General features: G+C 40.5%; 2 protein-coding genes across 2 annotated transcripts; one reads left to right on the top strand and one right to left on the bottom strand.

Annotated features, from left to right (window-relative positions):
- LOC139297187 (cytosolic 5'-nucleotidase 1A-like) lies at positions 1-5,608 on the top strand. The gene is made up of 6 exons (XM_070919753.1): positions 1-135; positions 1,367-1,534; positions 1,786-1,915; positions 4,139-4,261; positions 4,362-4,546; positions 5,237-5,608. The coding sequence occupies exons 1-6, from the start codon at positions 1-3 to the stop codon at positions 5,606-5,608; spliced, it is 1,113 nt and encodes a 370-aa protein (XP_070775854.1).
- Positions 5,609-8,304: 2,696 nt separating this feature from the next.
- On the bottom strand, positions 8,305-11,123 carry LOC139297188 (interferon alpha-inducible protein 27-like protein 2B). Its single transcript, XM_070919754.1, has 4 exons — positions 11,001-11,123; positions 10,813-10,842; positions 10,469-10,630; positions 8,305-10,095 (listed from the first exon to the last, which is right to left on the bottom strand). Exons 1-4 carry the CDS (start codon positions 11,032-11,034, stop codon positions 9,734-9,736), a joined length of 588 nt encoding a protein of 195 aa, XP_070775855.1. The 5' UTR covers positions 11,035-11,123; the 3' UTR covers positions 8,305-9,733.
- Between the last annotated feature and the right edge of the window lie 335 nt (positions 11,124-11,458).

Genomic DNA, 11,458 nt, shown 5'->3' with positions numbered 1-11,458 from the left:
ATGAGTTTAAACAATGGTCAAACTCTGACCGCCAGTGGACAGGACTTGACCAGGAATGGCAGCAGCAGCCGAGCCCCCTGGGAAGATGCTAGGGCGGTTTTGAAGCCCTCCACCCCCACCAGGAAACCTAAACCAGTGAGTATCCCTGCAGCCTTCCTTATGCAGCATCCATTTACAGGTACAGTTCCTATGAGTTCCCATGCCTTTGTAAAGTATTAGAGTTGTTGACAGCAAATAGGATGCTCATTGCACATATTTCAAGTGAATCATGAAGTCAAATGTAATCTTGTTGTCATTGCTTTGGAGCTGAATTATGTTTCTCAAGACACTTGAGGCTGCTTGTTTCACAGTGGCCAAGACTGATGTCACATGATGAACTGACAGATGAGAGAAGACAGACACTCTGACCCCTCAACTTTATCAAAGTCTAGCCCCGGTGAAAACAGTGGGAGGGTTGATATCAGGTTTACTAGCACGTGTTTTGAAGCCTTACTGATAAGAAAGTTCGGTGGAGATGTAGCTGGGTGAAACAGGATACAGAAACTCAGCGAGGCCTTATTGTGTCAGCTGGAAACTGAGCGAAGCATTGAGGGCTCTTGTTTCAGATCGGGTGCATGGTACTCTGTAAAGGCTATCGACTCGTTGGGATTTCTTACCTGGAGAGGATGCACCTAAATACAAAAACAGACGCAACAGCTTGCAGGATGCAGGGAGTCAGCTCGGTTGTAAGTTTGGAAAACATATGACGTGAAGTTTAATACTCTTTATACAATATATTTTTCATCTTGCACATATTTTCTCTCTAGGTTTCAGGTTGAATATCCTACAGTTGTAAAGATTCTCACTGAAATTATAGCAATATCTATTTCAAGTTCAGCCTGTGAACTTAAAATAGATATAAACAAATTAAAAATGAATGACAAAACAAGAACAATTTGTTGTGATTATCAGTCAAAATATGAAGAACTATTATATACACAGTGTCTTGTATTTCGTGTTGATGTCCCAGCCTCCAAAGAGTTAACAGGTGTCAGCCAGTCTGGTATGTGGGCCTGCACTATCACAGTGTTGCAGAGGAAAGTATTTCATATCACACTGTCACTTCTTTTCTGTCACATCAGCTCACTCAGTTTACCTACTGTTGTATGTCAGCAAAGCCTTTACTTAATTATTCCTTTCTAAAGTGAACTGTCAGAGTCAGCAAATCAGCACATGTTCCGATATTCTCATGCTACAGGCAGAAAAGTTACAACTCTTAATCTGATTGGCTGTGCGTCAGTTCCTCTCGTTCAAATAAGGCAGCCGTGCTTGTGAAGGACAAGCCAAAGCTTGATGTAAATGAATTATTTAAGATCTTATCCTCCAGCCAAAGCCGGAGAATGCCATCACCATCGCCGTGTCGTCACGAGTCCTCTTCAACATGGAGAAGGAGCAGCAGATCTACGAGCAGCAAGGCATGGAGGAGTACATCAAGTATCAGGTGGAGCATGAAACGCAGCCTTTCAGCCCCGGACCTGCCTTCTCTTTTGTCAAGGTCAGAGATGATGAAAAGAAAGAGGTGGAGAAACAAACACATACACACTATATCAACCCCACTGCAGAGTGCTTCCTTGGTGTCAGTGTTATGTGTTAGGTCGTGTCTTTGGAGGCGGTGAATGAGTAATAAGCATAAAACACCAACCCACTCAAACACAAACACACACACACACACACTTCAATCACCACTGCAGTGATATAGTATTGTCTTTTTTTATGACTCAAATGTGTGTTTGGTCGTGTTGCCAGGCTCTGGAGGCTGTGAACACACGACTGAGGGATCTTTACCCCGAGAGCGAGGAGCTATTTGATGTTGTGCTCATGACCAACAACCACGCATATGTCGGCCTAAGACTCATCAATACCATCAATCATCACCGTGAGTTACTAATACACATGAACGATAAACACTATTTAATTAAAATGTCTCGCTGTCCAGGGAAAACCATGTGCCACCAAATTTGATGATTTTGAATTTCTCAGATAAACTAAAGGATCAGTCTTCCTTTATGGGTTGAGAAAATTCTTGTACTTTGAAGCTAAATGAACCATTGGATTATCTGAAAAACTGAAGTAACAAAACGACATGCTGGGGTTTTACGGTTATGTAGCAAACTGTTTCTTCACATGTTAATTAGTGAGCTTCAGGTAGGTGGATTCATTTGTTTTGTTGGACAGAGCCAGGCTGGCGATTTCCCCCAATTCCTAATTCCCTTATGCTAAGCTAAGATAGCCAGCTGCTGGATCTTTCTTCATATTTACTGTACATGAGAGTGGTATCAATATTCTGCAAATATTCACTAGATCATCAAAAGTGTATCAATCCCGGCTGAAAATAGTCCCCAACAAATGCGCTATTTACTCCTATTTGAGACGGCATGGCGGCTGCCCTCGTCATGTCGAAGTGTCCTTGAGCAAGACACTGAACCCTAAGTTGCTCCCGATGGAGACCAGCACCTTGTATGGCAGCTCGGTCGCCATTGGTGTGTGAATGTGTGAGTGAATGGGTGAATGAGACTTAGCTGTAAAGCGCTTTGGGAACTGTGAAGGTTGAAAAGTGCTATATAAGTGAGATCATTTACCATTTACCATTCCTATTTGAGAGACGTTTGCTAAAAACTACAATGCCCAGATTTTTTAGGAAATTACTGAGCCTTTTTTAAAAATGGAAGCATATATTAATGGCCTGTTTTTCAACATTTACATCTTCAGTAGGAACCAATGAGCTTGTAGCTGAGAGGCTTGGGAAGTTGAAAAGTACTGAGAGACGGACATACAAATGGTTTTGTTAGTTTTGGTCTTTTCTTGGGATTTTTTGACAATAAGAAAAATATAAAATGTCGTCAACCTTATAGTTTAAATGAACAAAGCTACTATTTGCTGATGCAGTTTCTGACCTGCTGATTGGCTGGTTTCAATCCACAGTTCAGTTTGTTTTTTCTTTCGTTCTTGATGGTCAATTAACTGTCTGTTCTGCTGAGTGGGTTTCTTGAAAGTCAGCAGTTGTCGTCTTTTTCATTGCTTTTGAGATCAGTCACAAGGCTGTAAACTAGATGTAAGCACACTCAGTGTTTAAAATTAGCATCCACCACCAGCCAAATGCTGGTAAGATATGAAAGTGGTAGATTTCAGACACAAAATAATTTGATTTACTATTGAGTGAATTTGAACATTTATCTGTCAGTGGCTGATAGATATTCACATTTTATGTTCACAGTTAATTTCCCACCATAGCATACTGTATGTGTAGATGCAACAAGTGCAAATTAATTGATAAATCATTGATACTTGGACAGTTTGCAGGTATATTGGTCAATTTCAGCATCACTTACCATTATAACTCGAGACACCACAGAGTCCTCTGTCGACTCAGCGAGAGGAAGAGAAAGACAGAGAGAAAGAGAAAAGTAAAAGAATTGGCCAGTAATCTAAGAATCTCTTGTTCCATCGTGCGTCACCGTTCAACTGATGCTATTCTGTTTATTTCTTTTGTGGACCCCTGAGTGTCAATGGACTCCTACTCAGTTTAAGGGGTCACTCTTCTCCCTGTGGATGAACAGGGGACTGACGGTTGGTTATGGTGGGATCTTTCTCATGGTCTACACACACACACACACACCACTATATGACCCCAAGGGATAAGTGGTGGGAGTTGGGGGTCTGCAGTCCTGGCTCCTTGCAGGGGGTTTGGCAGTCCCACACCCAGCGCACACTGATGTAGTGAAGCCAAGTGGAAAAATCTGCACTGCCCGAGACAAGATCTCAGGCTCTTTCCTTTCATGTCACCGCGAGTTTCTCTTCCTTTACCCTGCTCTGCCTCTGAATCAGTATTTGACGGTACAGTGACCAGCTGTGAATGCAATAATAGGTAGTATTTAACTTCCCTCGCCATTCACACAGAAATACACAGGCAAGGCAATATGTGAGTGATGCACATATTGTAAAATTAAACCATAAGTCATCAGTGACTCATATCAGCATCTTCCCCAAAATGAATGTCCTGATTGTGATCTTTTTGTGAGATTCATTCACAACATTGTAATCAGTTGCATATCTTCAGCTTTATGCACATCAGCTGTTCACTGGTTCCTCTCCTCTGCAGAGTTGTTCGTCGAGCGCTTCTGTATGACAGGGGGAAACAGTCCAATAGGCTACTTGAAGGCCTACCACACTAACCTCTACCTGTCTGCTGATCCAGCCAAGGTTCGAGAAGCTCTGGAGGAAGGTCAGTGCAAAGAGAGAGAAGCTTCAAATCACTCAGAAGCTGTAAGTTTGTGTCTCTGCTGATGTATTGATACACACCTGATTCTCAACAATACATTCAGGTATAGCAGCAGCCACCATGTTCACTCCGGAGAAGATGACGGAGGTATCGGAGACTCAGCTGCGTGTTGCCTTTGATGGTGACGCCGTCCTCTTCTCTGATGAGTCTGAGCGTATTTACAAGGCCCATGGACTGGACAAGTTCTTTGAGCACGAGAAGGCACACGAGAACAAGCCTCTGGACCATGTATAGTATACACACAGTGACAATTATTAGTATCACACTGCTATTGGAAGTGTGGTGCATTTAGTACATTCAATGAAAGGATCATTCTGGTTTACCACAACTTGGGTCTCATTTTTGTTCTTTTTGACCATCAAGATAAAAAATCTGACAGAGCAAGAAGCAAGCTGTCAGACAGGCTGTTATTATCAAAAGAACTTCAACTGGAGGTAAAACTGAAAGTGAGCACACCTGAAATGTCAGCAATGTGTGCAACTGCACTAAGTGCAGGAGGTCAAAGATGAACAAAGACGTTGGCGGGTAAAGTGTAAGGGATACAACAGACAGTTTGGTTCATAATTTTTACCATTTGCCTTTTCTCTTCCAAATAAATTTGTTTTAAACCTGTCTGACCGCTTATTTTTTGTCCCGTCTGTCTTCGCATTTCCAGATCTCAGGAACTAACTTGGTAATTACAATGTTATTGTACCAATAGGAATGATGGCCAATACTATGAAAGTAAGTTAGTAAGGCCCAAGTTATAACAAAGTAGCTGGTAAACTCTGCATATAGAGCACAGTTTGTTATAAGGCTTGTCTTTTGGTCCAGAGTCTAACTATTACATTAGATTTTAATGTATAATGAGCCACGTATAAATGTAGAAACTACCTAATGTAGACTGTGGGCTGACTCTCTTTGTTCTTTTCTCTGCAGGGACCATTGAAAGGTTTCCTGGAGGCTTTAGGAAAGCTGCAGAAGAAGTTTTATGGCAAAGGCCAGCGCATGGACTGCCCCATCCGGACCTACTTGGTGACAGCTCGCAGCGCAGCCAGTTCTGGTACCAGAGCCTTAAAAACTCTGCGCTCATGGGGCCTGGAGATCGATGAGGCTCTCTTTCTGGCGGGGGCACCCAAAGGCCCCATGCTTGAGAAGATCAGGCCGCACATTTTCTTTGATGACCAGATGTTTCATGTGGAGGGGGCAGCGGAAATGGGGACAGTAGCGTGCCACGTGCCCTATGGGATAGCGCAGAGGGTTGCAAAGAAAGGAATTAAGGACAAAGACACTTCCTCAGCACCCAAGTAGCCTGGACATCACCGTGCAGAGGCACAGGAGACTAAAGGGACATTTAATTTCAGCTTTCAGCTGCTGAGGATGTTATAAGTGTATTTAAAACTATGAAGAAATGTCCTGAAAATGGGTTGAAAGTGTAATAAAACCTAGATGATGCAATATGACTTGTATATTATATAATATTGCGATTAAATAGCAATGTGATAACATTAGTCAGTTAATGGCATTTCAGTTCAGAGGGTTATTTTATCCATTGGTTGTTACATTATCAGTTCATAAAGAGGTACAACTTTCTAATGAATAACCCCTCATAAACAGCTAATAAGTTGTAACAAATCATGTACTGAAGCTTTATAAATTAGTTATAAGCTATTAATTATAACAATGTTTGGGTTGCCAGGTTGTGAAAAACATGTTTCACTGATTGGACCATATGACCTTGTGCCTTGTCGAAAAGGGAGAGGATATAGACCAAAATCCATTTATTAACCACTTATTAATGGTACAGCAATATTTATAACTGCATTATTATTAAATACAGAAAATAAACACCAGTCAAAGGGATTATTCACAACCTGGTAACACAAAATGTGTTCTTATTAATGCCTTATAACTGTTCTATAAAGCAGTAGTAAATGATTCTTTTACCATTAATAAAGCCATTAGTTACAACTTATAAACCCTTTATAAAGATCTGCTGAATGCTGAAATGCTGAATTTCCATCTGCAGTAGGAAATTTACCTCACATACCGGCAACCTCTTGTATTATCTATATATATATAAAAAATCTTCAAGTTCTAAACAATATTTATTTAAATGCCAGGTTACTGAGGAAACCTGAAGTGACTTAAGACTATTTTTGATAAGGAGGGAGTCTGAATGCAGCCTGGCTGTGCTAGCTTGATTAGAAGCTACACAACTGCACTGAAGACATGCGATCAGTCACTTTATGCAGAGTCACCATTTGGATTTATACAGTTTTATCACTTTACTGCTTGTCTGTGTCTTTTTAAACTGGTGCCTTTTAGCACTATTGTTGATTTTATTTTTTGTCAGCCTTGCATGTTGTTGGTATGTGTATGTTGTACATGTGGTTGTTTGATCAATGTATATGAATGTATTTTAAAATGGCAAATGATGTATGTTGGTAAAATGATGACATTTTGCTTTATATTTATTTAATGTTTCGTCTTTAAAGTTTTAAAGTTTTAAAGTTTTTTAGCATTTATTGACATCCATCAGGTGTCTCTCTTGTTGTTGCCAGTCCGTCTTATTTTATAATTTAGGTGTGCTGTTATTGGTACTGTTGCTCTACTGTCCTGTGTATGAGTGTGAAGTTGGTATTGAATAACAAACTTGCTCAGATGTGGAATCTGGGTAAATCTGGCACTGTGGACTGTTGTGCAATCAAGATTTTTCTGTTTCAACATTGAAGTAAAAATACTTCCAAATACTGTAAAAAAGCTAGTTATTATTCATTGGGTTGCAGAGGTAGAAAAAGTCTCAACCTCTTATTCTCAGTCAAGAATTAGAATAAAAAACAAGAGATAATAGTTCAGGAAAGGTCGACTTTACTTTAGAGAAAGACCAGCAAGTGAACTTCAGCTTTTATCCAGAGAAAATAATAAAGGATGAAAATTGATGGTGGCCAAAATGATTCTTCTTTTTCACTGCAGGGGGAGACAGACATCAGACAACTGATTACAACGTCTTCACAGGAAGACCAGTGAGTCATGCAACTTAAATTGCAATAATCAGATGTAATATTGCACATCATTATGTCTAATGACGAATGCAGTATTCCTCACACAGTAATTTCAATGAATACTCCACACTAACCTTTGTATTTTTTTTTTTACCACTTTATTAGAACTCCTTACACTTGAAACTCTTTATTTACTTCAACAAGTATCCAAAAATGAAATAATGACGAATAATTCTGATTTGAAGGAGCACTCTAGTTGAAAGGTAATGTTGTTGTTCATAAGTTTCAGTTGCTCAGAAATGATTCTTGCTGATGTTAACACGCAACGTTGTCCTCAACAGCGATGACATGATGTACTGCGCCCATACATACCAACAGGTTATACAACACTTTCCTTTGAGCTCTTGTTCAAGTCTCACCTCAAACACGGAAGGCAGACACTCCCAAAGCTGACATGGAAGAATTTTTTCTTTGACAATACTGTTCCATCATCTTAATCAGGTAAGACAGAATCACCACAAGACACGTTTTAAACACGTAAACCTTCAAAATCCCCTTGTTGTACTCTCAGAGGCAAAGTTTCTTCTGCTGTGTTCTTGCCCAGGAGGTACCATGCAGTGGCCCTGACTCCCTGACTTTCTGTACTGTGATAAATCTGTTCACCTGAATAACATTTTGTTGTCATGTGTATGCCACACACTCAGCTTACAGCAACAGTCAAGAAGCAAATATAACACTGTTAATAAGGACATGAAAAGTCTAAAAATGGTCAACACAGAATCCATTTTCATCTTGTCATTAAGTATTTCAATGACCAAAGGTTTATTTTAGAAATGTGGAAGATGCAGCCTGCTGTCATTTTCAGGATGTTCATCACCCTGATGAATCTTTGTTCCAACACAATTTAACTGAATCTAAAGCCAATGAAGATGATTCTGTGCTGTTGAAATACTTTTGTCTTATTATGCTGTCCAATTCTAAACCAAAATAAAAATGCATGTCTGAACTCCTGCCTTTATTCAGAGAAAAATAAATGAAAAAATGACTCTTCCTCCTCGGACAGATGCCAAACAGCTGATTACAAAGTTTCATAGGAAAAGCAGTGAGTCATTTAACTTATTTTTGCAATAGCAATCTCTACAGTTTAGGGTGTGCCTTAGTTAGAGTTAGTCAGAGTTACAAATGATATTAATAAATTCTGCCTCACATCTTAAGCTAAATCAAAATGTAGAATTCGTAACACCTTTACGAACAGTTACAGACAAGTTCATTATTTAAAAAATGTTAATTGAGTCTGTCGGGGGCCTGAGGGCCTCTTGTAATTTCTCATTATTTTGAGTTTATTTCAGATGGCCCTTGTGTCATTAGATGCAATTTGCTGTTCCTGTTTGGTTGTGTAATTTGATTTTGCTTTCCTGACCACAGACCACAGTTCATATTTTGCTCTAATGTATTGTTCCATGTCTCCAGCTAGGAAAGCAGAGTTATCATTCGTGTGTATGAGGTGTGTCTTTTGCGAACCAGGGTTTGTCATTGCTCTAGAATTTAACAGTCTTGGTAAGGATGCATCGGTCGACACCATAGACTTCACTAAAGATGGACATCATGACAAAAAAAGTGAAGCCAAAACATCTCAATCGCCCCCTGGTGGTTGGCTGCAGTATCGGTCATAAACCCCGCCCCCTCCATGTTAGTGGATGGGACATGGGCCAAACAAAAAAAGTACACAAGTACACGTCAAATAATTTTTTCCCAAAGATGGTTTCTGTCATTTTCGGTAGTTCCTTTCACGCTGATGTTTGTCCAAATGTTCATTTTTCTGATACGTTTGGTAAACCCTTAACCTTTCATCTAGCGCCATCATCAGGTCAAAATTCTAATTTCTCCAATACTTTTGTTTATGACCAAATACTAGGCCTACCTGTAAAACAGATGACTTCCCATCAGCCAAATGTTGGAACGCTAACACGCTAAACTAAGATGGTGAACATGGTAAACATTATACCTGCTGAACATCAGCATGTTAGCATCGGATTTTATGAAAATGTACAATGAATAAATAAACGCTGGAATATTTTAAAACCATATCAGAAATCTGTGCTTATGTTGTTCTTGTCTACAATCATTTTGGAAATATTAAAAGATTGACTCAATATTATTACATAACAATGGATCAAGTGAGTGTGTGTAAAGTAAAAGGTGTTGCTTGTAGTTAAGAACCATTCATCTACTCACTCAGTCTTTCTGATGAACATTATGAGGAGTGGAAATATTTACAGAGTCACACTGAACTAGTATCTTCTATAGGTTTTAAAGATTTATTGCACAAAACATTTCAGCTGTCTGAGATGACAAAAGTGCTGTTTAGTAAATTAAATGTAATCATTTGCATTCAGCTCCTTAATTTGGCCGAAGTAAAAATATTGTAAATTCAACTTGTTCCTTCATGATTTTTTTTCCCGCTGATGTAGCCAGCCACCCATCCCGCTGCTGCTCCAGCCACAGCTGCTCCAGTGCCAATCAAGGCTGCTCCAGTGGCAGCCACACCTGCTCCAGTGGCGGCCACAGCTGCTCCAGTGCCGGCCACACCTGCTCCAGTGGCGGCCACACCTGCTCCAGTGGCGGCCACAGCTGCTCCAGTGCCGGCCACAGCTGCTCCAGTACCGGCCACAGCGGAGGCCACAGCTGCTCCAGTGCCGGCCACAGCGGAGGCCACAGCTGCTCCAGTGCCGGCCACAGCTGCTCCAGTGGCAGCTAAGAATGCAGTGGCAGCTCCTGACAGACCAGCAGCACCTGCAGTGAGATTACACATGTTTTTTTATTAAGGTGTGGAGCCACAGAGAAGCTGAGAGAGACTTGTTCTCAAGCCAAAAGACTAAATGAAACAGTAGCACTATTATACACAGTAGCGTCATTATACAGACCTACAGTACAATAATTAGGCCTAGGTAGACCGAAACACTGTATTGTAAATTCAAAGCTATGAAATGATTGTTTCTGTCAGTTCCAGGTTTGAGAGACAGTGCAGGATTTTGTGTTGTTATTGCACTTCAGAAAGACAAGATAGGGGACATCATGATCCTGCGATTATCAATGACCATCTCGCCATTAATGTACAACAGTCAAAACCACAAGATTAAAATTCATTTTTATAAGTCAAGTTTACCTGCTGCCTGCAAAGCAGCCACCGTGCTTCCTGCTGCCACTGCTCCTCCGTTAGCAGCCGCAGCAGCAGACATCATGCCGGCAGCGTAGGAGCCTGCTGCTATGCCCGCTGAGGTGAAGCCGACGCCGGCCAGAACAAAAGGGGCCCCGATCACTGCACCCGCTGCACATGGACAACAACACAGCAGAGGACACGTTGCTGCTAATGGTAGTGTGTCCATTTGTTAGGCCACTTTAAAATTGATCGTACATGATAAAAGTTTAGTATGTACAAGGATTTTCTACATTAAAGTGTGTTAAAAGCAGTAAACACAGGTGACCCATAAAGGCTTCTCAGTGTCTTACTTGCTCCTGCTCCGATCACTAAAATAGTCACTGAAACACAAGATAAAAACAGAAAACATTTACAGCTCATCTGGTTGAATCAAAGACATTTGTTATGGTTACTATCTGTATTACATTTTAATAAGGAAAGCATATGTGATGTAATATATGAAATGTATCCGTAGTGTCAAAGGAACAGCGATACTCACCAGGATCCATGTCTTTCTCCGCTGTGAATAACATTGAACTGGGCTAGGCTTGGGCTAGGCTTTGTATGCTTAGGTATCATATCTTGAGAAATGAAACAGAAACCATGTCTTTGTTTAACCCAAAAGGAGAAAACTGAGTGAAATCTGCAATTTTGACTTAACATTTGAGTCAAGGCGTATCTAATGTCCAAATACATAATTCCTCAAGTCCTCATCCTCTCATTTAAATAAGGAACTACACTAAATTGTGTGAAAACAGCTTGATGCAATACTAAACTCTCATCAGTGGAGGGCGGTATTTCCCTGCTATGTGAAAGGTTTCAGTGTCAGCAAAGCCTCTTTACGTTGAGTTTGGGCTCAACGCTCAACTTCTGTTTACAGGAAGTTAGAGACGAACAATGTCTGAATTCTTTGCTGTGCAAGTTGTCAGGAAGGCAGGTGAACAAATCCAGTGATGA

Source organism: Enoplosus armatus, chromosome 15 (assembly GCF_043641665.1).
Source record: "Enoplosus armatus isolate fEnoArm2 chromosome 15, fEnoArm2.hap1, whole genome shotgun sequence".
NCBI lineage: Eukaryota > Metazoa > Chordata > Actinopteri > Centrarchiformes > Enoplosidae > Enoplosus > Enoplosus armatus.
This window is presented reverse-complemented; position numbering and strand designations above follow the sequence as displayed.

Excerpts from the sequence above, each read along its gene's own strand:
- LOC139297187 (XM_070919753.1), top strand. The coding sequence starts at position 1 with ATGAGTTTAAACAATGGTCAAACTCTGACCGCCAGTGGACAGGACTTG. Across the intron at positions 1,535-1,785 it reads CTGCCTTCTCTTTTGTCAAG|GCTCTGGAGGCTGTGAACAC; the intron begins GTCAGAGATGAT and ends TCGTGTTGCCAG. Across the intron at positions 4,547-5,236 it reads AGAACAAGCCTCTGGACCAT|GGACCATTGAAAGGTTTCCT; the intron begins GTATAGTATACA and ends TTTTCTCTGCAG.
- LOC139297188 (XM_070919754.1), bottom strand. The coding sequence starts at position 11,034 with ATGTTATTCACAGCGGAGAAAGACATGGATCCTG. Across the intron at positions 10,843-11,000 it reads GGAGAAAGACATGGATCCTG|TGACTATTTTAGTGATCGGA; the intron begins GTGAGTATCGCT and ends CTTGTGTTTCAG. Across the intron at positions 10,631-10,812 it reads AGTGATCGGAGCAGGAGCAA|CGGGTGCAGTGATCGGGGCC; the intron begins GTAAGACACTGA and ends GTCCATGTGCAG.